Source organism: Podarcis filfolensis (genome assembly GCF_964270895.1).
Source record: "Podarcis filfolensis genome assembly, chromosome: 6".
NCBI lineage: Eukaryota > Metazoa > Chordata > Lepidosauria > Squamata > Lacertidae > Podarcis > Podarcis filfolensis.
In genome coordinates, this window is record NC_139609.1 from 26,896,122 (window position 1) to 26,923,589 (window position 27,468).

Genomic DNA, 27,468 nt, shown 5'->3' on the forward strand with positions numbered 1-27,468 from the left:
TACACACAAAACAGCACTATGCTTCCATTGCCGTAGTAGTTCGATTTTTGATTTTTTTTCTTTCTTTCTTTCTCCATGAAGGAAGCTGATGGATCTATTAGGGTGGCATAAAATTCCTGGCTTCCTGGAAATGCATTGTATGACATTTCCTTCAAGCCACCTTCTGCCTTTTTGAAGATACAATCAGGTTTTCCTTGGTCAATGGTTAGTTGATTTTTAATACAGCTTTGGCGTCCACACAGATTTTGCAGATCACTTATTTGTTGCTTTTGAAATTTCAGTGCACTTAGTATAGGGTTGCCATATTTTAGTTTTGCCCAAAGTTGCTAAGCTTCTTCTGCAAATGACACTTCCGACATGGCATACATTCAGATTTTCCAAGACATTAAAGCAATTTCTGCCCAGACACTATTTCCGACAGCCAATTTACCAGTTAGGTCCAAGAAATTCCAGACGTATGGCAACCCCAACTTAGTATTAACTCCTCATGTCACCAATCTGTTTGTTTGTTTTTTAAAAAGCAAGCAAACAGTTAAACCATTTTGGGGTGGCACAGGGCTGCTGTAGGAGCAGCTGTCCAAAAAGCCACTTCTGCGCTACAGAGGAGGTGGGGTTGCGGGCTTCACGGCCCCACCACGCACACGGCGGCTGGAGCCCAGCCCCCGCGCGATTGGAGGGATTCCCAGCCATGTCACCCCCTGGCCAGCCAATCAGCTGGCTCTGGGGGCATGATCTGCCCTATTTAAGGCAGAACACAGCCGGGGATCTCCCTATTTGCCGCCTACCAGCTGTTCCAGTTTTCCCCACCCTCCCGCCCTATAAGGTTTTTGTTCCTTGACCTTGCTATGGACCTTGGTTGGTCTCCATTGAGGGGCCTGGTAGGAATTTTTCCACTTGGCAAATTGGCAGCAGCCACTTGGTTTTCGCCTACCTCATAGCAAATTGTCACAATTTTCTTGGTATTGGCAGTTAGGCATTGGTATTGTTCTGTAGATGGAAAAAGGGAGGTAGCGCCATCACCTGCCCCACATATCAAAGGGTAGTCCAATAAAGGATTTCAGGGGGGTGGCCCTGTCCGAAGCCTGGGGAGGTGAGGGGATAAGGAACGCCCCCAATTGATGACCCTGGGGGAGTTCCTAGTTTCTGTGCATCAGCAGGACTCCCCCTACTAGTGGTTAACCCTTCCCGGACTTCAAGCAGACAGGCTGAAGTCGGATATAGTTGGTTAGGACCAACGCCTAAGCCAATACCACTCATCACCTGTAACCAATAAAGTTGTGGCCTTATTTAGCCCATTAACCTTAATAATAGTGTCATGTGTCATTATTTCCACGGGGAGGGGGCAGAAACTCGCCACGCAATTGCCGTATCCCTATTCCACCAGTAGGAACATCTCCTGAGTTGACTCAGAGGAACTTAGGACCCAAGCCAGCATTCTGAAGATGGCATTAAGAGAGTTATCATTGCCTTATTCAGCATTAGTATTGATACTGGTTGGTGGAATTAAATGCACAGGAGGAAAGCTGAAGATTTCAGCCTGTCTTCCTAGCGTAGGCAAAACCTAGGAAGAAAAGATCCCTATAAAGTGCATGTCGCTGTGAACGGAATGGAACATCCATCAGCTCTCCTTAAACAGGCAAAATTACCATTAAAATCCGCAAAGCTATATGCCAAGTGGAACAGATGGAAGCTCGTTACATTCCTTTTCCCTTGGCATTTGCTTACCCATCATTCTACTTCATAAAAATAATACACATGTGCTACTCCATTTCCAAGGAACATATCCCTTTATGTTTCCCCTCTTTAAAAGATATTTGACTGGGAAGAGCAAATGGCCCAATGAAAAACTCAACCGCTGAACAGCCAGAGATTAAAATGAAGACAAGTTCTGGATTTCCAGTGAAAGGATTTTGCCTTAGACTTTGTTGAAGATTATCCAATATTCTTCTTAATACAATGGTCGTAGAACTGTAAAGTTGGAAGAGACCCTAGACCAAAAACCTCCTACAGCGCAGGAATCTCAACTAAAGCATCCATGACAAATTGTACAAACTGTACAAAGGGTACCAACTGAAAACTGCCCCAACCCCGACAAGCTGAGAAACCTATCCTCTTCAGAGCTAAGTGCTACAAATCTCTGTTGCACAAGACTGTACAGGACTGGAGTGCTACTTTTGCATTCCTGCATTCAGTGTTTCAATTAGAGAAGATGAGCGATCCCTTTTCTTAAAGAAATGTACAGAATTTTATTTCTGAGTTTCCCAGGGACAATAGATTAGAGTGAATCACATCCTACTTAGTGCCATCATGACTCCAGCGAGCCTCAGAGATGTACTATGCAGAGGGGGAGAAAAGTTAAAAGAACTATTAGTAATCTCATTTTTTCAGAACGCCAAGGCTGGCAGTGCCTCCTGAAACCAGCAGGGGGGAGAGGACAGATTGTTCCTTTGGACTCCAGACAAAAACCCTATTGCTCAATGGTTTAGAATGGAAGGAATGCTGAATCGCAGACCCCCAATAATCACTGCAGATCTGCAGATTCTCTTTGATTGCCTGTGACTCTCATCTATGAGAAACCCTCATTACAGGCACAGTTTTAGGGCCGTGTCACCCACAGCCACAGTATGAAGGCTGTATGCGCAACAGAACATTGGTCTTTTCACACCATGTGCAAAACCTTCCATGTCAACTGGGAATTGCAGAGATAAATGAGTGGGTCAGAAGGCCCTTCAGAGACAAACAGGTAGACAAATTGCTTGAGTTACTGAGCTTGTATCTTTTATATGAGGTACCGCAAAAAGAATAGCACATTGGCCTCTTGTGCGGGTGTGAGCACGTATCCCATCTGCTTCTTCAGCCTCCAAACTGCAGAGTATTTAAGACTGCTTTTAACAGGAGCCAAATCAGAAAGCACACACAGACACACGCACACAGAAAATGATGCTCATACATGGTGTTGGTTTTTTTTCAAAAATAAGAATATTACTAAAAGCCTAGCAAAAGGCAAAAGGATTTGTCTGTAATATTCAGAATCAGGCAGCACTTCTATTTACAGTAAGCCTTAAAGTGCTATGGCACCTCAGAGAGTAGCTGGTTTATTGTGGCATAAACTTTCATATGCTGTTGCCTGAAAAAATTCATGCTACGATAAATCATTTAAGCTTGGAGCCAAAGGGCCATGAGTGGCAGAAAACATACCATCCACGCGGCCTCACAAGCTTGTTCACAAAGTCATATGCACAACTGACTGTGCGAAGGGGTCCGGCATCAGAAGGAAATCCTCCAGATGCAACTTGATCTCCAACACACAAGTGTTCTGGCATAAGAAACATAGCCAGCCAGTTCAGCAGTAGCTTGTTCCTGCACCTCAAAAGTGGATCTCAACCTTCCAGCCACAGAGCTACTTGACATGTTCTGAAGTAGTGGGGGGAGAGGAATCATTAGTGATTGGTGCTTCCTCTTCTGCTTCTTCTAGCTGAAGAGACAGGATGTGGGGGCAGAGAATGAATGTTCCCCAGAGGTCATTTTCATCTCCCTACAGGGCGAAACTTGGAAGGCTGGGGAGATGAAGTATGGTTCACCAGTCCTGTTGGACCTCTCTGTCACTTTTCCACGAACCAAAAATGACCCCTAGACTCAGCTAACAGTCTCCTATTGCCACACAGGAGAGAGCATCAGTCGTGGTGGGTAAGCAAATTTTCAGAGAAACTCACTCCCTATTATTTATCTGCCTATTGAGGAAACCCTGAGAAACCTCTAAGGAATACAGGATTCCCTGGGACACAGTTTGAAACCGCTGCTGTCTACAGTGTTACTGCATAAATCAGTCATCACGAGAGAGAGAGAAAACTATCACTGCTTGAATACATTTTCTGCAAAGGCAAACAAGGTCAACAGCAGATCAGAAAATCAAGTTTGGAGACATGTCTCCCTTTGGCTATGCATGTCCTTTCCCACCTCCCAACACCTACCTGACATGTGCTAGGGAACCACAGCCAATCTGGGTTTTTTGGCAGAGGCCTTAGAATAGTAGCTACAGTAATTGCTGCATACTGGGTGAAGAAGTTCTATGTACTCTGAAACTGAGACAGGCTTTAATTATTTGTTTTGGCACCATCAGTTTATGAATTGTTTTCCTACATTATTTTCTACTAGTTTGAGGTTTGAAAAGAAGGGGCTACTGGATCAGGCCAAGGGCTCATCTATTGCAGCATCTTCTTCTCACCGTAGCCACCCAAATGCCTATGGTAAGTCTGCAAGCAGGACATTAGCAGAATAGCACTTTTCTCTCCAGTGGTTTCCAGCAACTGGAGGGGAGGATAGTCAAAGGTTTGCTGAGCATCCCCACTCAGCTCCTTTGCAAAAGTGCTATTTGAAGCATCTGCACCCCACCCCCTCTCCTTGAAACAGTGTCCCATTGAACTCACTGGGGTTTTAGTTCTGAGTATATTTCACAGCTGTTCATTATTATTTACTGCACTCCATTTGGAGACATTAAACAAAAGATACACATGTTGACTAACTCCTACTTCAGCTGGATGTTGGTCACTAAAGTTGTGTGACAAACAGCATCAGCTGAAACATGCAGAGTCAAAGGTTAGCCTGTTCCCAAGCCCAGGGAATTATATGAGCAAAATGTGTGGTTGGGGGGTTAAGAGACAAGACATGCAAAGGCCTGTCTGGTGACCTCAAAACCCTCATCGCTTCCTCAGTCAATCACAGGAATAATCCCAGTGTGAAACAGATGTTAAACCTAATTAACCTGAGAGCCCAAAACCCAATTAACATGTAAATTTCAAGCAAGCACACCTTCTGAACTCCATTTCCTTAGAAAAAGTAGATAACTGAGAGGAGTAAGGGGGAAGAGAGAAACAATGTGGGTGGGCCAACCTTCCCACAAGGGGCTGGATATGACATAGCTCTATGCTCAAAAGACCAACAAGTTATGTTTATGGCACATCCCTCCCAAGTAAGGGACCTTAATAGCACACATTTCTCCAATGCAAGGATTTTTTGCAAGTCCTCATCTCTTGATCCGCCTCTGCTTAATGGACAGCAAAACAGTTTTAGTCTAGCAGAAGGAAGAACTCACACCCTCTGAGTGGCATCTGATCTGCATTGTGATTTGGTCTATCATTGTATACAGTGAGGTTATAGGCAGTATTATGTACAATGCATACTGAGGACGTCAATATTTCCTCTTTCTAGAGCAGGGATGGCCAAAGGCAGGTGCTGCCCCCCCCCCAGCCTCTCTGTCTCACCCTCTGGACTCTCCCCAGCCCACACACTTCTCCCCAGGCTACATCCCTCACCCACCTCATTTTGTTTTTACCTGGCTAGAGTGTGTCTCCTTGGAGACTGATCAATTAAGGGGCTCATGTGCGCTTTTAAAGTCCTAAGTGACATAGGCCCCAAATATCTGAAAGTCCACCTTCTTCACTACAGACAGTTTCATGTGTGAAAATCAGCAGAGGACGCCCTCTTGTTAGTTCCACTGCCTTCAGAAGGTGACGGAGGTGATGGCATTCTCTGTGTTGGCCCCTAACTTGTGGAATTCCCTCCCCACAGAGGTGTGCCTGGCACCTTCACTAGATAGTTTTTACCACATGTTGAAGATACACCTCTTTACCCTGACCTTGATGGTTGGGATTGCACCAGTGGGTCAGAGACTCCTTAACCCTGCTCAAAGGAAATATTGTATTTAGCTACTGGTCTGTTGGAAGGCAGTGTGAGACACCTGCCACGGGCATAGATTGTGTATTTCTACATAAGGTAAAGGTAAAGGGACCCCTGACCATTAGGTCTAGTCGTGACCGACTCTGGGGTTGCGGCGCTCATCTTGCTTTATTGGCCGAGGGAGCCAGCGTACAGCTTCCGGGTCATGTGGCCAGCATGACTAAGCCACTTCTGGCGAACCTGAGCAGCGCACGGAAACGCCGTTTACCTTCCCGCCAGAGCGGTACCTATTTATCTACTTGCACTTTGACGTGCTTTCAAACTGCTAGGTTGGCAGGAGCTGGGACTGAGCAATGGGAGCTCACCCCATCGCGGGGATTCGAACCACCGACCTTCTGATCAGCAAGTCCTAGGCTCTGTGGTTTAACCCACAGGGCCACCCGTGTCCCTCGTATTTCTACATAGCCTGTACTAATAGCTTTATCCTAAGCATTTGCAATGAAATATGCACCCACAACATCAGTATGTCACCATCTAAGTTGCCTTAGAAATGGACTACAAAAAGGATCACGCTCGCTCTCCTTATCATCTATGGTATCCTCATTTGACATAGATAATGATGACTGGCATCCTGATCTTAAACACATTAGTGATGATATTAAGTCCAAATGGAATCTGACATGTCTCAAAAACAGCAGGATTGCAACGCATGAAAATAATGGATGATTGACACACACCTCTACTGTACATCATTCAATAATGCACCCATCAAATCACAGCTGAAGGCATAAACTGCCTCCATCGCACAGGATTGGGTGATAAGGGAAAGCATGGAAGCTCAGTCTGGATGCTCTGTGATTACTGTTTCACCCATACAACTAATCATTGTTCATACACGGTGCATTTCCTTTACATTACATGAAACAGGCAACACACGATTGTGTGCTATTGAAACAATGGGACCTACTCTAGAGGTATGAAGATTCTCAGTCACTATCCTTGTAAATAAAGCTTTTCTAGCACAAAATGTGGCATTACATCTTATTGAAATATATATTTTTAAAAGGATTCCATGCAACGTGTTCAGGATTGAGAAAGTTGACTAAAAGGGTAGATGTGCAGAATCCTCTCAACTTCAAGCAATGTGAAATGTATATCTGCATCAGAAGGCAGCATTCATTGTTACTCATGTATGGTTAAAAGTGATTAGCCAAGAACCAGTGCATGTACAAAGCTGAAAGCCATGGTTTGCACACTTCACAGATCCCTCCCTTCCCTGGTTGCTATGATCCATGGTTTAGGGTTCATGTTATCAACACTAACCATGGCTGATATCACTACTGCAGTGTAGAGATTAAAAACATAGTTTAAAGAGTTTTTGCAGTCTGGGATTACAAGAAAACCAAATCACCACCTACACTGGTGGTGCATGTATGGACATCATAGTTATCTATGTACATCATAGTTATCGCTGAAAGGAAAAGGAAGCAAGAATTCACTCCAGAAAGAAGGACAGAAAGTGGGAAGGGAAAGAAACCCACAATATATTGTGCTTTGTAAGACACTGTGCATCTTTTCCAGCAGAGACAGGAAAGCTCTAGTTGCTGTTGGACACCAACTCCCATCAGCCCCAACCAACATAGCCAATGATGAGGAATGATGGGAGTTGCAGTCCACCGTCTGGAGGGCTACAGGTTCCCCATCCCTACTTCACAGGGAGCAGGCATTGTATCTACACGTCACCAGGATGTGCCCCCATCAGTCCTGAAATGCTACCAAGTACTAAAATTGACAGCTCAATAAACTTCAAAGAAGGCATCAAAAGGCTAAATCCAAAATGTGAGCCCCAAATCCAAATCATAATGCTCACGATTCTGAGCTCAATTTTTAACAGATAGGTGGTGATCGCTTAAAAAGCACTGAATTGTTTGGGCAGAAAATTTATTTCCTTCCTTTCTGTTCAAATGATACAAAACGTGTTCACAGCGGTAGCCAGAAAATCATGTGCCACCAAGGACAGGACAAATGATAACAGTGCCAAGAAAGGTGATTTCTGACTGCTGTGCCTTGGGGAGAAAGTCTCGAGATGTGAGAAGTTGACATATTTCTCAAGTTTTCAGGTCTGTGCTACTGTCCTTGAAACAACCAAGAGCCCCATGGCACATTTGTAAGACTAACAAATTTATTATGGCACAAACTTTTTCTGGTCTCTACAGAACCTTATGCCCTAATAAATTTGTTAAGTCTTTAAAGTGCCACAAGACATGTTGTTTTTGCGCCATCGACTGCCCTCTCAAAGTTGTCCTTGAAAAGCCACATTTTAGCTGCAACAAGACATTTAGGAACCACAACGAAACACCCTATCGAATGAATTATGTGGATTTTTTATTATTGGCAAATAATAATAATCCAGTTATCACATTTATAAGTAAATCACATTTGATTGGATAGTGTTTCTGTTTATTAGTTGATATGCCATAAAACCTTTATGTAATGAACAGTGTTCAAAATTAGCCAGGCATATTTCACATCTGACTATTGGCCACTTGCGACCAAGCAAAGATGCCTGGGTGCCAGACATCTGCACCATCTGGAACTGCATGCCTGGGCATCACTGGATCTTGACTGTTTCACACACTAATACCACACCCTGTAGAATTCTATCAGTTCTATTTTATCCGCACAGCCAGAATGAATTTCAGAAACCAAAATCCTTTTTCTATGCAGCCTGAGCAGGAGCAGTGAACAACGTTACAGTTAATTGTTTTAGCCTATCCTCACTTACACCCCGCCCCAACTGCCCTGCTCACAGTTGTGAAGAATATCCCTGTGTTATGAATGGTCCATGTCACCATTAAGGAAAAGAGGTTGGAATAAGCCAATATATATGTGGACTGTCCCTGGATCAAGTGACTTTTCTTCTTTAAGTTTTCAAAGCTCTTAACCTTAACTCAAAGTTGCATCTGAACTAGCCAGATGTTTAACTGATAATCACTCACAGTCAGTCCATCATTTCAAAAATAAGACTTTAGAGCTGACTTTAGAGCTGTCTTGCCCCCAAAATGACAACTAGACATTTCGTTTTGGTGACTGTAACCTTGGTTTAAGGATCCATTTGGTCCTAGCTTATAAATCTGAGTTTCTAACACTGGTATTGAGGAGTAGGGAGACCATTTCTGCTCCTACATGGCCCTTGGTCTCTCAAGCAGTGATATTGCCAAAGCTTGTATATGAATCTGGTTTGGTTTATGAACTTGTCCTTGCTTATGATTCTCGGTTGCATTACAAGCCAATGTCTATCTAGAATGTTAAACTACATTCTGTAGCTACAAGGTCAATGTTCAGCACTCCAGGCACCCAAAGTCAGCTACTACTGTGCTTGTGCAAAAGGTCTACTTTTTTAAATATTGATCCCTCCTTCTCAATGAAACTCTCGTTGAGCCCTGAGAACGTTGAAGCCCCTTTTGTTTGCTGAGTATCTGAGTCAGCTCTCCCAACTGTTTCTTGAAACTGTCGTAAGTGGTGTTGCGGCACCAGCACCAGCCAGCCACAATCCAAATAGAAAACCTTCTCTTGTTGAATGTGTTTATTTGGAGAGGAGGGAGAGATTCATTTTCCAAGCACCTCCCTCCCGTGGCAAAGAAAAGTGCATGCAGCTTGGGGAATTCAGAACAGCTGCTTAACACAGCACCTTGCAAAGCACTTTGCAAAACCCATGTGGGCAAAAAAACCCCAAAACTGTCAGAGGCTGGCTGAAAGCCGGGACTTGTCAGGGGCTTGACATAACTGAGCCTTGCCTCCATGGAACCTCACAGCTGTGTGAGGGGTGCTTTTCCTCCTCTGCATACTATGAAGAGTGAGAGAAGGTGGAAAGGAGGCAGCCAGAGGAGCAGCATAGATTTTGAAGGAAGAGATACACAGAGAAACACTGTCTCAGCCTCAGAGATGGCAGGGAAATCCTTCCGGGTTGCAACCTGATGTAGAAACCCAGGAAGTAAACTCCTTACCAGAAGAGGCACTGAGGGAAGTGAGGAGGGAATTTGTCTGCTAACCTCAAGGAGAACTTGATAATGAGAACCGTCTCAGCTCTCCTATGCTAGGAGCCAGGGACTTACCAAGACACCTCTGAAGGAAAGATGAGTTTGCGGGACTCTGAGAGCACCCCTAAGTTGGCCGCTCTTATCTGGCAAGAAGGATGCTGAACTGTTATCATGGTGATGTAATAGTGATTGACTGTTGGCAGGGCTACCCACATGTCAAACTTGCCTTATGAGGAGATCATGAAGAAGAAGAAGAATTTGGATTTGATATCCCGAAGGAGTCTCAAAGCGGCTAACATTCTCCTTTCCCTTCCTCCCCCACAACAAACACTCTGTGAGGTGAGTGAGGCTGAGAGACTTCGGAGAAGTGTGACTAGCCCAAGGTCACCCAGCAGCTGCATGTGGAGGAGTGGGGAATCAAACCCGGTTCACCAGATTACGAGTCCACCGCTCTTAACCACTACACCACATCTGGTCTGCTAGCCAGATTCGGTTCCCCACCAATGGTTTAGAGCTCAGTACCTCTTAAAGGTGAGGAGAAGCAGAAAGACACACAGTTTGCATTTGCCAGAACGTACATTTTACTCGCTCCAGGCAAACAGCAGATTACAAGGGTAAATGAAAAGCAACAAAACCATCACGACACTTCGCAAAAATCGTATGGCCAAATGGTTCTGTGGCATCGGGTGGGCTACCTGTCAAGATATTCTTTTTGCATCTTAGTAAAATAGTGATAAGGGACGCAGGTGGCGCTGTGGGTTAAACCACAGAGTCTAGGACTTGCCGATCAGAAGGTCGGCGGTTCCAATCCCCGCAACGGGGTGAGCTCCCGTTGCTCGGTCCCTGCTCCTGCCAACCTAGCAGTTCGAAAGCATGTCAAAGTGCAAGTAGATAAATAGGTACCGCTCCAGCAGGAAGGTAAACGGCATTTCTGTGTGCTGCTCTGGTTCACCAGAAGCAGCTTAGTCATGCTGGCCACATGACCCGGAAGCTGTACACCGGCTCCCTCGGCCAATAAAGCAAGGTGAGCGCCGCAACCCCAGAGTCAGTCACGACTGGACCTAATGGTCAGGGGTCTCTTTACCTTTAAAATAGTGATAAAGTAATAGAAGACAACTTTGTTTGATGCTGAAAGCAGAAGGGATAAAGCACAATAGAAAAAAGGAATCAACAAATGAAAGGCTTTTCTAGTCCAGCATCCCCTTGCTCAGATGGGAAGCCTATGGAAAGTACACAAGCAGGACAGGAGGACTATAGCCCTCTCCTGCTATTGCTCCCCAGAAATTGGTATTCAAAGGTTTCTGATATCATACAGCCATCATGTCTTGACCTCCATGAATTTATCTAACCCCCTTTTAAAGACATCTAAGTTGTTGGCCATTGGCACATCTTTTCTTAGCACATCTGGTAGGTTAACTGCAGTCCTCCTGGAAAAGTAATATACCGTATGCATCATTTCAACTGTAGGTGAAAGATTAGGCTAACATGTATTTCCCAGCATTCAAAGGCAGGAGTTCATAAAAGGCAAGCAGTCCTACTAAAGAACCAGGAAGCATAGTAGGAAAGGTTGTAAGTAGAACTGAATAAAAAAATTCTGTATAACAATTCACATGTTTTTGACAAAGAAAAGCACACACAGTGGAGAATCAAGCGAGACAGTTCTACTTTTCTTTCTTAAATAGATTTCAAGACATAACAGAGAAACTAAAAATATCTCAACATGACTGTGACCTCTAGATATTAAATACTTCAATCAGTAAAGAAAAGAGAATACTCAGCTACATATTCTGCAGTCCAAATTGGCTTCTGGTGGCCTTCGAGGCACAATTTGGGGTACAGATTTTGATCCCCACAAAAAATGGTAGAATTGTTTGAAGCTCACATACTTAAGACTCTGCCTCTCTCTTCCATCCTGTCACCATGCCTAAAATTGGCTGAGAGCTCTCTCTTGATTATGCTACCCACGTACAAAAGTACAAGCAAGGAGGAAGCTAACAGCTATTCTCAGCAGTTACTCAACAAATATACAACTCTTTCCTTTGGTTTTCATTTATCTCTGCCCATGTGTCTCACACACACAAGATTTGGAAGATTGTCTAAACCAGGAGTAGCCTATGTGGGGCCCTCCAGATGTTGATGGATTACAACTCCCAACATTCTTGGCCACTGGCTATGCTGGCTGAGACTGATGGGAGTTCAGAGGCATCCAGAAGGAACCACATGAGTGCCTTATCTAAACTATCGTTTGTAGCTTTAAGCAGAACATTCTTCCCCCTACCCTGTGCACCTCCTAAATCTATTATGAAGGTTCCCCAGCCCTGTGGAGCAGATTTGGAAGTGGCGGGGAGGGGAAAATTCCATTCTGCTAGCACATCTAGTTGAGTACTACTCTATGGTTACCTAGAGAAACCATAGTTAGATTATCAGGAATGAGCCATAGCAAGCTTCAGACTTCCATTCTGCCCCTCCAGTTCCTTTTCACATGACAGAATGAAAGCTTCCATTTTCTGTTTTGACTAAACTGCAGTATTTCGTTACATATGACGATCTCAAGGAACTTTGGTTGTTTTAGTTAGCTGACAAACCAGGATATCAAACCATAGTTTGATCCTGGTTTGTTTTAATGAACTAAAGTTCGAACAAACACTTCCCCAAGTTTGTATGTAGCAGAAAACTGGCTTCGTACTCAAATCTGAAGACATCTGAAGGCAGCCATCTTTAGGGAAACTTTTAACGTTTGATGTATTACTATATTTTAATATTTGATTGGAAGCCACCCAGAGAGGCTGGGGAAGCCCAGCCAGATAGGCGGGGTATAAATAATTTATTATTATTATTATTATTATTATTATTATTATTATTATTATTATTACTATTATTACATGAGGAAACTCATGTAATCATTTATCTGCTATATGTTTTACACAGCTGAGGAATACATAATGACCACTCTCCGCATCAAATGGAGGGCGCTATTTGCGTGGCACCCCCGATCCAACACGACTTCCACCCACTCAATCCTGGACCGCCTCCCCTCGTTGCAAACCTAGAGGTTTCCACCTAACCTTAGCTCAATGAACCAATCACAGCTGGAGAGGCGTAGCCAGGGAAATGGACCAGGTAAGGGCTGGGACAGCCCTTTCGGCACAATAGAGGGTGTAACCTACCTGGGAGTCCTCAGTCGGCTCCAGAGTTTCTCCCGCCCTACCCTCCCTTAGTTTAGGTCTTTTATTGCAGGTTAACATCTTATTTATAGGCATGCGGGTGCTGCTATGGTCTTACGATGGTTGCTGCATTGGCAGGTATCGCCGTCCCCATAGCAAAACGCCACAACTTTGGCGGTTTCAGGCCTTGGGAGGAATCCTTTAGTCTATCTTCACTGGGGAGGGGGGTGAAGCTGTGATACACGCCCCGCCCCCGTTGTGTTGTGTTGAGGGGAGTCATTGGCCATACGCTGAAAGGTTGTCAGTGCTCTCCCCTGTGTGACGGCAAAATGGGGGGTGGGCTCTCTGCTTAAACATACGTCTTCCCGAGCCAGCCCAATTCCCAGATAGATTGATTAACTCTGATGTGCCCCAGATCCCCGGCTATCCGGGAGGGATAAACGCCCAATGCCTACGCCAAGGTCTTCCTACATCTGAAAGTTTAATAAAGTTGTGGCCAATTCTAATCCCATAATATGTGTCACGCGTCATTATTCCACCTGGGTGTCGCCTGGAGTTGGGGAGGTCTCCTCCTGGCCACACAATGCTGTTTCCTGCTTGCAGCAAGGCATTTGGGAAGATAAATAAGGAGGAGAAAATGTATCTAATGGCCACTTTTTAAACAGTCTTGCCAAATAGAAGTGTGTAATGAATATTTAACTGGACCGCAAATCTCCTTAAAAATTAATATCTTGTATCTTGGGAAACAAGTCTGGCAGCCAATGTGTATTGGATGCAGTGACAGAGTCATGTGATGCGGCTAATTAAAAAGGAGGTTTATTCCCCCATGTGTCCTCTTTCTTTCATGCCATCTCTTTCGATACAAGATGCCTGTATCGGGAATGGTTGATCTGTGCAGAAAGCTCTAAAGGTGCCAAACTCAACTATAAAATCAATGGGACCAATCAATGCCAGGGCACAGGCAGTGTTTCTCGACTGTTTTGAACCCAGCATCCCCTTCTAAACTTGTGCCGCTCCAACCGATCAGCAATCGCCTCTTCCACAGGTGAATATGCAGAGATGCAGTCATGTAGGTACCGCTGACTCTGCTTGTGAAATTATGTGGACTGGGGTAATAATCCAGAAATGCACAGCCACACAAAAGCAGCTGTGAACTTCCTTCTTTCCAAATCACGTTGGAATGATACAGACATGGCCACAAATCCAGTGTGGATCGCTGAGGATCCACGACAGAGTGTTTTAGATGTATGGAGGTCTTGACTGGTGATTTATCACGATCCTCTCCATGCTTGGAACTTCATACACCTAGATTCCCCTGCCCACCTAATGAAGCCAAGCTAACAAAATAACATCCATGCTACATACCGCTGGGTCCATACTGCACTCACATGGATACAAAAATAATTATCTGGAGAGAAGAATAGGGTCCCTAATTGCTCCAATACATTTAATGCAAAGGCACTGTACATTCACAGAATCATAGTACTGTAGGAAGGGACCACGAGGGTCATCTAGTCCAGCCCCTTGCAATGCAAGAATCTTTTGCCCTCATGGACTTGCTAAAGGGTTCCTATAAGGGGCTAAATGGATTAGGAAAATGACACCTTCAGTATGCAATGCCTTTGAGGTTTTTTGCTGACACCAGCAACAGTGGTGTCCATCACATACCTGCTGTTAATTACATTTCAGGTATCTGATGGAAGTAGATTTCAGCTTACCTTACATTTTAAAAAATAGCCCAGTGCCCTATGGGAATTATGGGCTAATACTCTATTTTTTTCCCGCCCCACCATCTCCCTGCACCCCATGTAAGGAACTGACTTGCATCACAATCCAAAGGATGCTTACTCAAGTAAGTCCCACAGAGTTCAGTGTTGCTTGCTCCCAAGTAAATGTGCACAGGATTGCAACCTTAAGTCTCCTTTACTTCAGTGTCAGCAGGTGACATTTTTACAGTCAAATGCTTTCCCTTCTTTGACCCCTCCTATAATGCAAGCAAACTTTAATATGTCACTCTCTGTTAAGAAGCAAAGACCCTTAGCTGCTAAAATCAAGACAAAACTACAGTATAGTACAACCCCGCTTAATGTTCAGCTGTTATCATTTACTGTGTAGCTGCATGGAATGTTTCTTGGGGGTGGGAGGTATATGGGGGTTGTTTGTTATATGTATATATGTGTATATATGTGTGTGTATATATATATATATATATCTATATATACTGAAAAGCAAAGCAGCTTTTAAAAAGAGGATAGACAGTTGCATAGTTTAAAACATTAAGTTTTTGTGTGTCTTTTCTTGGAAGGGTACTCAAAAAGTTTTCCCATTTCCAGTTCTTCCTGGCCTGAGAAAAGCACAATATCATTCTATCCAACGCTCTGCCTTAACATTTGCCAAGGTGGGAGGCAACCTGTGCCAGCCCTGGCTTCAATTATTTCTTGATTAGGGCATAAGTTGGCTCTCAGGTTTAAAAACACTATGAAGTCTCGCAGGGTTGCAAGTGTGATTGATTTATAATTAAAGAGACTCCTAAGCAAAGCCCCGCTGTGATGGAAAGGAAATTCTCTCTGAGTTTTATTTTTCCATTCAGAATTTCCGAGGAGACCATTGCTTTATTAAACTGCAAATTCCAAAATATTACCATTAATCTTTATGGCCTTAATATTTACTGCTACCAAGGGGGAAATCAGCAGATTCGAGAACAAGACTAATTCTATGCAGTATCTGTGTGTGTGTGTGTGTGTACATGCACGCATGTGTGCGTTCATGTGTATATATAATCCAGCCCTAACAGCCACACACTCCCCTTTCTGTTCATCTGTTCAATATGGTCAAGGATTATTAAATGATGCTAATGCTTTTGTCAGCTGACATTACAACTTGTACACTGAGCCGTTTAAAGGCAGATGTTTTGTTGCTTTGCTGCTGATATTCTTCCCCAGCCCCCAGCTGAGAACCCAGCTGAACTGCATTACAACACAGCCACATATCTGTGTGTGTGTGTGTGTGTGTAATACTTCTATTTTTAAAAAAAGATATGTACAGAAAACCACATATAAGTAGCAGGTTTTTAGGATTTCACTTGCACATCATGCCACGTGCCACACCGTGTATCTCTTAAATGTACTAGGCAGAAATCAGAAGAAGCACCTGCTCCATTTTAAATAGCGATCTACTGTCAGAAATAACCAAGCTTGTCTTTTTTTTTTTTTTTCCTTTTCGTTGGCTGAAATATTAACATGTGGCTATTATCAGCAACTGGTCTCCTCCAGAATGCTACCCACCGGATCTGTGACTAACACATGCTTTGAATGGAGCCAAACAAAAATCATGTCAGGGTTGGGTTGGGTTTTTAAAAGAAGGATGGGGGCAGGGGAGGCACTATTCCTTCTCCGAAACAGACTAGCACTGAATCTAGCTTTTCTGAAAACCCGAAGGCCCTCTCTCAACTAGCTGTCCTTAGAAAATGGCTGAGAAGAGTGGAGAGCCCCCTCCTCAAATGAGAGAGTCCAACTGGTGGCCCAATTGCTGAACCCATCTCAAAGGCACCAGGGAACAAATTTGGACTCAAGCAAAAAAAAAGGGGTTGCACTATCTGATCCCAATAAAGGAACAGAAGTGCAAGAATGTTGGATAATATTCCAGCACTCAAAATACTAACAACAAGGCATGGCATGAAGGAGGATTTCTTACCCCCAAACAACTGACCCACTGACAGTGGATTCCACCCCCCTCAATTTATTGCCCCTTCCTTGTGCCCTTCCATAGGTGCCAACTCCTAGGGGCTGAGGTCCCTTTGCCTCCCCCCACCCAATAAAATATTTGAGGGCCTCCCCAAAGTTGATAGGCATTGGCATTCCAATGGTGTGGGTGTGCCCCGTCATGTGATCGATTATGTGGGATGGGGCTTACCTGCCTCCCCCACCCCAAATTTTATTCAAGTTGGCACCCCTGTGCCCTCCTGACACCTTGTCAACAAGTTGAGCAACTTAAAAGGCGAAAAGCATAGACTGTATATATTTCCCGGGGTGGGGGTGTGCCAGAAAAAGGGGGACAGACCAAGAGGGTGGGAGAGGCAGAGGGGAGGGACCTCGCTTGCCGACAGCGACGCTTACCACCAGCACGGGCACCCCCGCCGCCAGCGAGTAGAGGAGCACGGGGGGCACCGCGCTGCTCTCCTCCGGGCCCGGGTAAGGCTTGCGATAGGCGCTCTCGTAGCAGAAGAAGCCCTGCACGTTGACCGAGAAGGTGTCGGTGTACTCGAAGTAATAAGCCAGCATCACAGTCCCTGCCATGATCACCATCTGGAAGTAAAGCATTCTGGTGAGAAGAGCAGCAGCAGCAGCAGGAGGTGGAGGAGGAGCAGGAGGAGAGGGCACTGGCATGTACTCCGGCGGCGGCAGCGGCAGCCCCCCTCCCCGGCTGCGCGCTCCGCCCGCTTCCCGGAGGCATCCACCGGGGGAAGGAGGAGGCGCCTTAGTCCCAGGCAGGAGCAGGAAGAAGAAGAGGACCAAAGGCGTCCGGGCGCACGGCCGAGCGCATGGATGGCAAGGGGCGGAGGCGGCGAGGTCCTGGGCGCAGGATCGCGCACGTGGGGCAAGGCCCCTCCGGGGGAGTGATGGAGGCAACCAGCACGGGCTTCCCCCGCGGCAGGCGGAGCCCCGGGCGCCGCTGGAGGGGCTGGGGAGGGGGTCCTAAGCGCGCTCCGTCCGCGGCAGCTCTCCAAGGCGTTCCGAGCGAGGAAGGAGAGGGCAGCAACTGCGCGCCGGGAAACGGGTCGCGGCGCGCGCACACACAGCCCTCCGCTACGACCACTGGGGGGGTTTGGGGGGGGGTATCGCCGGTCCTTTAATCCCGCAGCGTCCTGTATAGATCAGAGTGGGTAGTGGACCCAGCCCCCCGCAGGCGCACGGAAGTCTCCTCTTTGCAGATTTGCCTGCGTGCAAAAAAAATATATCAGTAAGTCGTTCCAAAAAAACCCCCAGATAAATAAATCCCTCAGACTGGAGACTTGGATCCAACAAGCCTTGGAGACGATCGGAGGGATCCTTTCCACTCCAGGAACGGATTCCTTGCTCCCGGCGCGCTCAAAGTTCCATCCTTCGCCGCGGGGATGCGGCCCCCCGGCGCCTCTCCGCTGGCTGCCCCCGCGCCTGCGAAAAGCTCGCCCTGCGCTTAATCCCTTGCCTTGCTTTGAACCGGTCCCTGCCCGAACGCAGCGGCGGAGGCAGCGCAAATGCCGTTTCCAAGGCTGCCGGAGAGCTGGAGTGGGTGGGGAGAGAGGTGGGTGGATTTTGAAAAGGCGCTTCCTTCTCGCTCGCGTCTTTCCTCCCCTATTAAGGATTTTTGGTTGTGTGTGGCTTTTTCCCCCCTTAAAGAAAAAAGCGGAAGCAGTAACTCCCCCGTGCTCGTCAATCGAAGTATCAGCTTCCCATGTGTGTAATATATTATATATATATAATATATATAGCTCCTTCTCTTCCTCCTCCTCCTGCTTTGAGAACTAGCTGCTTGCAAGCTCTGGCATTGCAGCTGGCTCTCAGCTCGTACTAGCTGCTTAGAAACACAAGAGATGCTTCTCAGAATCCAACCATCTTGAGAGGCTTCTTATGCAAACTGGTGCAAACGACAGAAGGGCTGCCCAACGGGAAAAGCCACAACTTCATCTAGCATCGCTCTGGATTCAGCAGCACTATTGATCTGCGGTTAGATGGTGTTCCATCAAAGCACCCACACTTTCTAGCGCAATCCCCTCCTCACTTTCCTTATTGCAAAAAGCCCGTTTTTTTGGAGAAGTGGATTTGCTGCACAAAACGTCCCAGTCAGCAGTCATTGTGCAACCTGGGCTTGCCAAATCCTACCTGAAAATAGTGACAATCCAGAAATCTCCTAGCTTTGGCCAGTACCTGGATGAGAAGCCACCCGGAATCTCCTTGTGTGCCTCCTTGAATTTCATGATGGAAGAAGGGTTGGGATCCTGAATAAACAAAGGGCGCACAAAGAGTTCTCTTGCATACACAGTATGCTGTTAAAGCACGTTTCTCCCCTCAAAGAATCGTTGGGAACTGTAGTTTAAGGGTGCAGCTCTGTGTGAGGTAAACTACAGTTTCCATCATTCTTTGAGGTATGCGCTTTGAAGGTATAATGTGGATGCAGCCACTGCTACAGAGTCAATCCTCTTCCATTGGAAAACTGCATGCTACATTTGGGATGGCAATTGCTTGAGTATTGCAGTGTGTGTATTTTTGAGTGTTTGTGTGTGTGTGTAAGGTTTTCCTCTCTGTTCCATCAGCACTAGTGGATGCAACAGTTGCATATGAGACAGTGTAGCTGAGCCACTGATACTGCTTAATACTTTCTTTATCAATGCAGCTATTTTCATACAAGATAAATTTCCTGCGCTGACATCAATTCTGTGGATATCTCCAGGATAAGGTTGTCACATAGTGTCACTGGTGAAATGGATCTACATATGTATCTATCACACATAACACATAATAATAATAATAATAATAATAATAATAATAATAATAATAAATTTTATTTATACCCTGCCCTCCCTGGCCAGAGCCAGGCTCAGGGTGGCCAACACTAGTAAAATTACAGTAAAAACCTAATTTAAAATACAGGTTAAAATGCAGTTTAAAATGCAGCCTCATTTTAAAAGTAGCCCATAGATCAAAACCATAATGGGAGGGAAACATAAGGGTCAGACTGAGTCCAAACCAAAGGCCAGGCGGAACAGCTCTGTCTTTGAAGCCCTGCGGAAAGATGTCATGTCCCGCAGGGCCCTAGTGTCTTGTGACAGAGCGTTCCACGAAGTCGGGGTCAGTACTGAAAAGGCCCTGGCCCTAGTTGAGACCAATCTAACCACCTTATGACCTAGGACCTCCAAAATGTTGTCATTTGTGGACCTTAAGGTCCTTTGTGGGGCATACCAGGAGAGGCGGTCCTGTAGGTACGTGGGTCCTAAGCCGCATAGGACTTTAAAGGTTAAAAACAGCACCTTAAACCTGACCCTGTACTCCACTGGGAGCCAGTGCAGTGCAGTGAGAGTCACGCAGTTTTCTATGCACAAGTGACTTACAGAAAAAAATCATGCAATGTATTCTATGGGACTGCAGGTTCGGAATAAAATATTCTCATAGGCACATCTATGGAATATTAACTACCGTGAAAATCTGGCCTTGATGGAACATTAATACTGGTTTTGTCCTGGAGCAATTATGTTTTTGCTATGCTTGGGTTTGTGGCTAATGTGGCAAACATTCCTGGGGGTCAAGAGTTAGCATGCACACAAACGCTGCCAATGGTGTATGTTTCTGAGGCGACTTACAATGTCAGTAGCTGTGTGGAATTTCTTTTCAAAATTCTTTTTATCGGACTGGAGAAAAGGCAGGTCCTTTATCAACCCTGTGAAAAGAACTTCCCGAATATCTAGCTATTGAATTAAAGATAACATTAAAGAGAGCATGACCTGAGCTTTCTAATGCAGGTTGTACTGATTTCATACAAGGAGGGACAATTTCCCTCACTACATTTACTTTTCCCCTCACTACATGGACTCTTTGAATTTGCAGCTCTCCAGCTATCCCTCTCCCACTGCCACAATTGCTACCCTACATCAGAGTTTGCCAACGTGATGCCACAGGAGCAACTATGCCCACCAGTACTTCTGGTGACAGCTGTAGAACTTCCCCTCCAAAATCCACAATGCTTGAGAGACAGTTTGCTCTTCCTAGTCACTTCCTATATGCACAGGATTGGGACATGGGTGGTGCTGTGGTCTAAACCACTGAGCCTCTTGGGTTTGCCAATCAGAAGGTTGGCAATTTGAATCCCAGCTCCTGCCAACCTAGCAGTTTGAAAGCATGCCAGTGCAAGTAAATAAATAGGTACTGCTGTGGCAAGAAGGTAAACAGTGTTTCCATGCTCTCTGGTTTCCGTCACAGTGTTCAGTTGCGCCAGAAGCGGTTTAGTCATCAGTGGCGTAGCGTGGGGGGTGCAGGGGGGGCCGGCTGCACCGGGCGCAACATCTGAGGTTAGGGCAAATCCATGGGTTAGGGGGCGCAAATCCACGGGTTAGGGGGCGCAAATCCACGGGTTAGGGGGCGCAAATTACTTGCCTTGCCCCGGGTGCTGACAACCCACGCTACGCCACTGTTAGTCATGCTGGCCACTTGACCCAGAAAGCTGTCTGTGGGCAAACACCAGCTCCCTCAGCCTGAAAGTGAGATAAGCACTGCAACCCCATAGTCGCCTTTGACTGGACTTAACCGTCCAGGGGTCATGTGTGTGTGTGTGTGTGTGTGTGTGTGTGTGTGTGTGTGTGTATTTATACCCTGCCCATCTGACTGGGTAGCCCCTGCCACTCTGGGTGGCTTCCAACAAATATAAAAGCATACTAAAACATCAAACATTAAAAACTTCCCTATACAGGGCTGCCTTCTTGATATTATCAAGAGGAAAAACTTTAGTGCATTTTTTAAAAAGCCAAATGCTGGCTACTAAAAATCAGATGTTTTATTAAACAATTGCTTAAATGGTAATAAAACACAAAATATGGAAGCGGAAAGTGTTTGCAGAATTGCAATAAAAATTCAAAACTGCCTGCCTCTTGGATTTCTGAAATACCTAGTTTTCCATAGTATTTCTTTATGTCCCCATCTAGCCCGGTTAGTTGAATAACGCAATGCAAAAAAGCACTCCTGTTTATCTATTTAAAAGGAGAGGCATTATATCCCCCCAGGCCATTCACATAAGCAGCGTTGTGCTGTGCCATGCATAAGCTAGGTAAGCTTGCTTCCTAATGAGCTGAATTAATCATTGGGATGTGTCTCGCAAGTTGAAGCAGAATATTCACAGCAGCCACAACAAGAACGCAGGATCTTGCCAAGTTTCCCGAGTCACTAAGGCTGCAATCCTAACTGCACTAACCTGGGTGTGAGACCTACTGAATTCAGTAGGACTTACTTCCAAGTAGACCTGGTTACAATTGGGCTGCTCAAGCTTTGACAGGGCAAGGCAAGTTGAGCGAAGCTCCCCTTCCCGTCTTCAAGCACAGTTTCTGAATACGAAAGGGCAAACCTAAATTTATGCAGGTCACCTATTCCAACATTCAGTTGCACTTAACCGTAGCTCAGAAGAACCAGATGCTGACAAGCAGCTGTTGTGCACCTTACTTAAGAAAGACAGTGTGCTGAAAAAGCAATAAAGTTTTCATTGATGAAAAAATGCAAGTAGACAGGTGCAGCAAACATTTCCGAACATATAACTGTCCTCAGCTCAGTTGTATGTTCTTACAGAGAAAGTTGTTCTTCCAGAACAGGAAATCTGCATTCTTAAAGGGAGGGAGAGAGACTGCTTAAATAAACTTCACTAGACCTCTTAGTCAAAAAACATTCCAGCCACTTTACCTATGAGCACACAGATCACCATTCCCCAACCTGGTGCCCTCCTACAGGTTGGACTATAGATCCCATCATCCCTCACCATTGGCTGATGGGAATTGGAGTCAATGACATCTAGAGGGCACTAGTTTGAAAAAGCCCAGTGTATAGATAACCAGTGGCTCAGGGCCAGACTCCCATGTATTCAACAACACAGGATGGCACACTTGTAGAGGTGTGCCCAACATGTCTGAAGCAATGAAAGAGTCTGGCTTTCTGCATGACTTTTTTCATGCTTGCCTCCTAGCATAAATGGACTAGAATCCTCTGGTAGGAAACTATTGGGTGTGTTCTGTATGCAGTGGTGCAGTTAAGGCTGGACTATGGAGATCTGAAATGGTAAAGCTTATAATTCACAGGTATTCTTTCTGCGGCACCCCTGTGGGGCTCAGGAGCCCAGCTGTGTCACCCCTTGCCTGCACAGCCTTTTTCAAACACCCTTCCATGTGGAGTGTTCCCTCAGCCTCCTCTCCTCTCCCATCTTCTTGGGAGTCCTCCTGGCAATTACTGCTGCTACCCCTGGTCTCTGATCTGCCCCCCTGCCCCAAAGAGAGGTGTCTCCTCCCACTGCCCCACAAGGGACTAGGAAGCAACCTCTGGCCAGCCCCAGAGGCACTATTTGTCTGGGGAGCTTGTAGCCGGGGCTGCTGCAACAAACAGCTGTGCAAGCCTTTGGGAGGCAGAGACGTGAGAGGGCATCAGAGGAGGAAGGGAAGGAAAGAGGGACAGAGGCCAGTGTTGCCTGCTGCACCCCTGACCATCATTCAAGGCACCCCAGGGTGCCACGGCACACTGGTGGAAAACCACTGTCTTAGTACTAAGAAGTTGGTAAGTTGAGGACATGCCCTAAGTTCACATAACCCCAGGCATTTCAAAAAGGCCTAGACTAGAGGTTGATCTGAGTACAATAAAGGTGTTTCAAGTCATTCATCATTTCTCTAGCCCACAGGTGGGGAAACTGTGACCTCCCCAAATGCTAATGGTAATACCATATAGCAAAGTGATGTTGTATGGGTCACTTGGTTCTCATGCGTGGTCTCCATTAATAAATACAGGGTGATATTAACATTTACGCAAACCGTCAACCTGATCGTCTGAGTTGACTATTTTGTGATGATGTTCTCCATTATTGTTGTTTAATTTTGAGTCCTGCATGCATCTATTTTATTCGGTAACTGCTGTAACTAATTTCAACTTGAGGGTAAATAAGGCATTAGTAAGAAATTTCTTTGTAAATGGAGTCCCCACTGTGCTTGTATGCAGAAATTCTGATGCACTACTGTAGATATGGAATTATGAATCTGATGGAATATAGTTCTGTGTATTATTGTTGTCTCCAACTTTGAGCTTTCTTATACTCTGGCCTGGATGCTTCCTTTCAAAGAGCTTGAATTTCAGAACCTTTCGATAGCATCAACAAACGTCAAATTAAAAAAAGAAACACTGTTTTCAGTTGCAGAGCAGCCAATCTCCCAGAATCCAGGGTATGAACTTATTTACTTCCCTCTTAAATGGCATTTAGCTTGCAGGCATGTTGTGCTGCTTCTGCAATGCCATTTGTGCAATTTCTAAAGTGCGATGAGAAGTGGCAGGTCTTAGGATGTTTGGAACTGATCATCAGTTAATTGAGATCCGAAGTGACATTTACTAAGGTCTAGTAGTGAAAACATTGGCTTACAAGCATACACACCAGCAAAGAAAAAGGAAAAAAGCTTAATTGTCTGTTGTACCAGTTCCTATGTTTGAATTCCAATCATGTTGTTCCCTAAGGGATCCCTGCCCCCCGGAATCATAAAGGTTAGAAACAAAATTTTAAAACAAACTGAACATGTCGAGATCCACAGCAGAGCAGCCACAGAGTCTCAGCCCTGTTGATATCAACCCAGTCGTCTTTGTCTGCCTGGAAACCAAATCTTACAACTGGAAGAGGAGAGCAAAATCTACTCATAGTATGGAAGCCGAAAGAAAAGACAAGAATGACTTCACCCCTGTAAAACTAGCAAAGATCTACCACAAGAGTGACAACTTATGTTGGAAATGTAAAGAAAAAGAAGGTACCTTTTACCATATGTGGTGGATGTGTCCCAAGGAGAAAGACTTCTGGGAAAAGATTTATAATGAATTGAAAAAAATGTTGAAATATACATTTATTAAGAAACCAGAAGCCTTTCAACTTGGAATAACAGATGTCAGATTGTTTTTGTATGCCACAACTGCAGCTAGAATTTTGTTGGCCAAAAATTGGAAATTACAAGAAGTACCAACAGTGGAGGAATGGCAGATGAAGATGATGGACTTTTGGGAGCTAGCCGACCTGATCGGAAGTGTCCGCGACCAGAAGGAGGAGGAGTACCAAGAGGAATGGAAGAAATTCAAATACTACTTAGCTAAATATGTTAAGATGTCTTAAATAGAATTACTTGTGAGTATCAGATAGGCCTAGGATTTAAATAAGTGATGTTGTAGAATACTATGTTAAAAGTTAAAATGAAAAGAAAGAAAGATGTTAATTGATTAAGTAAACCTTAGTGAAAATAGTTTTGGAAAACTGCGACAATGATTTATATGGAAACTCAGCCAGGGGGATTCGAGGAAGTCACCCAACAATGTTAACAAATGTGGAACTATTACAGCTGGAATAAATGTTTGTTTGTTGTTTGTTTGTTTTTTGATGTTCTTTTTTTATTCGTTTATAAATTCGGAAAACTAATTTTAAAAATTTTGGGGGGGAAAGAAAGATAAGACAAGAAAGGGGCAGTAGACCAAAACAGGAAAACTTTCTCAGACTTAGGGCCATATCTCCTTCAGGACAAATTTCTGGAGACTACATGCCAGTGGTGGGCGGGGCCAGAGGCAAAAGTGAGAGGGTCAGTGAATGTAAATGTTACCTTTGTACAGGAAGCTTGTTTCTACTCACACACTCACCCCATTGCCCTCGGTGAGTTAGGGACTTCCCCTGCATGTGAAGACAGGATCCAGTGGATTAAGCGGACGAGACCAAGAGTTAGTCCAACAGTCAAGAAGGTGCTTTCTGCATCTGCTGAAGGGGCAGATGGGGCTCATCAACCTGGGAAGGTCTGGAAACCAGGCCTTATGAGCAGCAGTTGAAGGAGCTGGGTATGTTTAGCCTGGAGAAAAGGAGACTGAGAGGAGAGATGACAGCCATCTTCAAATACCTGAAGGGCCGCCATTTGGAAGAGGGAACAAACTTGTTTTCTCCTACTCTGGAGGGCAGGACTTGAACCAATGGCTTCAATTTACAGCGGTACCTCGGGTTAAGAACTTAATTCGTTCTGGAGGTCCGTTCTTAACCTGAAACTGTTCTTAACCTAAAGCACCACTTTAGCTAATGGGGCCTCCTGCTGCTGCCACACTGCCGCCATGTGATTTCTGTTCTCATCCTGAAGCAAAGCTCTTAACCCAAGGTACTATTTCTGGGTTAGCGGAGTCTGTAACCTGAAGCATCTGTAACCTGAAGCATCTGTAACCCGAGGTACCACTGTACAAGAAAGGAGATTCCGACTAAACATCAGGAATAACTTTCTGACAATAAGAACTGTTTGACAGTGGAATGGTCTCCCTCTGAAGGCTACTTCAGTGGAGGTTTTCAAGTAGAGGTTGGATGGCTGTCTGTCATGGATGCTTTAGATGAGATTCCTGCATTGCAGGGGGTTAGACTAGATGACCATTTGGGTCCCTTCCAACTCTACAATGTTATGATTCTATGAACTGAAGTAGGACTCCGATTGCAACACCTGCTTTGGTGGGAATGAAATGGGGCTGAACTTCCAGTGCACCCGTCAGAGGAAATTCTTTTTTGCAGCTTCTACCTCCCATATTTTTTCCACTGCAAATCCTGCCTCCCTCTTCTCCCAGGAGCTTAGGAAGCTGGTACAGAGTCTGAGCAGAGGATGAGGAACAGCAGAGAAATCGGAAAAGACGGGGGCGGGAGGACACGAGGTGGCAGTGAACTCAATTGTGATTGGTATATTGAGTCACAATCTCAGCCCATCGGCTGTTTAGCACTTGATTAAATGACTAAAGTAATTAATGCTTTCAAAGCTCTCGGAGCGACTCTGATGAACAAGAAGCAAAGAGCGGCGCTGTGTATGAATGCTCAACGGGGGAAAAGACACACATAGATTGTGCAAAATTAGTGATAGCACAAAGGAGTTGAAATTGTCACTCTTTTGTTCCTTAAAAAAGAAAGAAAGCAGGGATTGAAATGTTTCCTAGGGGGAACAAAGGAATCCTGCACACTGCTGCAAATGTGTAAGAGTGAATACAAATGACCCTTTACCACATGTTAACTTACCATGCTGCTCAAGGAATCAGTTATTTGGTAAAACAATCACCTGTTTTGGCAAGGAAGGACTGGAGCTAGGTGGTTGAGCACATGCTTTTAATGCAAAATGTCCTAGCTTCAATCCTGGTATCTCCAGGTAAGGCTGGGGAAAGACTCCTGTCTGAAATGCTGGAGTTAGATGGACCAGCATTTGACTTGGCATAAGGCAGCTTCTTATGTCTGTATGGGTTGTATTCAACTGAATAATAAGGCTACTTCAAGGATGAGTGCTAGCACAATGGGGTTTCCCATCTCCACCTGCAGGCACCCCTACTGTCTACACACAGAGGAAAATCTCTTCCCCTTAGGGAAGAACCAAAGCTCAGTGGCAGAGCACATGTTTTGAAGGCCGTATGCCCCAGGTTCAATCTTTAGCATTTCTCAGGTAGGACCTAGGAAGGACTGTTGTTGTTTAGTCATTTAGTCGTGTCCGACTCTTCATGACCCCATGGACCAGAGCACGCCAGGCACTCCTGTCTTCCACTGCCTCCCACAGTTTGGTCAAACTCATGCTGGTAGCTTCGAGAACACTGTCCAACCATCTCGTCCTCTGTCGTCCCCTTCTCCTTGTGCCCTCAATCTTTCCCAGCATCAGGGTCTTTTCCAGGGAGTCTTCTCTTCTCATGAGGTGGCCAAAGTACTGGAGCCTCAGCTTCAGGATCTGTCCTTCCAGTGAGCACTCAGGGCTGATTTCCTTCAGAATGGATAGGTTTGATCTTCTTGCAGTCCATGGGACTCTCAAAAGTCTCCTCCAGCACTGTAGGACTATCTGAAGCACTCAGTGCTCCATGTGC

At 45.2% G+C, this 27,468-nt stretch overlaps 1 protein-coding gene across 1 annotated transcript in view; it reads right to left on the reverse strand.

Moving 5' to 3' along the window:
* Positions 1–18,256, reverse strand: part of PLPPR5 (phospholipid phosphatase related 5) — a 91,280-nt gene extending 73,024 nt beyond the window's left edge. Inside the window, exon 1 of the mRNA XM_083620728.1 lies at positions 16,996–18,256. Within this exon, the coding sequence (XP_083476854.1) occupies positions 16,996–17,265 (270 nt within the window). The 5' untranslated portion in view covers positions 17,266–18,256. The remainder of the gene's footprint in view (positions 1–16,995) is intronic.
* Between the last annotated feature and the right edge of the window lie 9,212 nt (positions 18,257–27,468).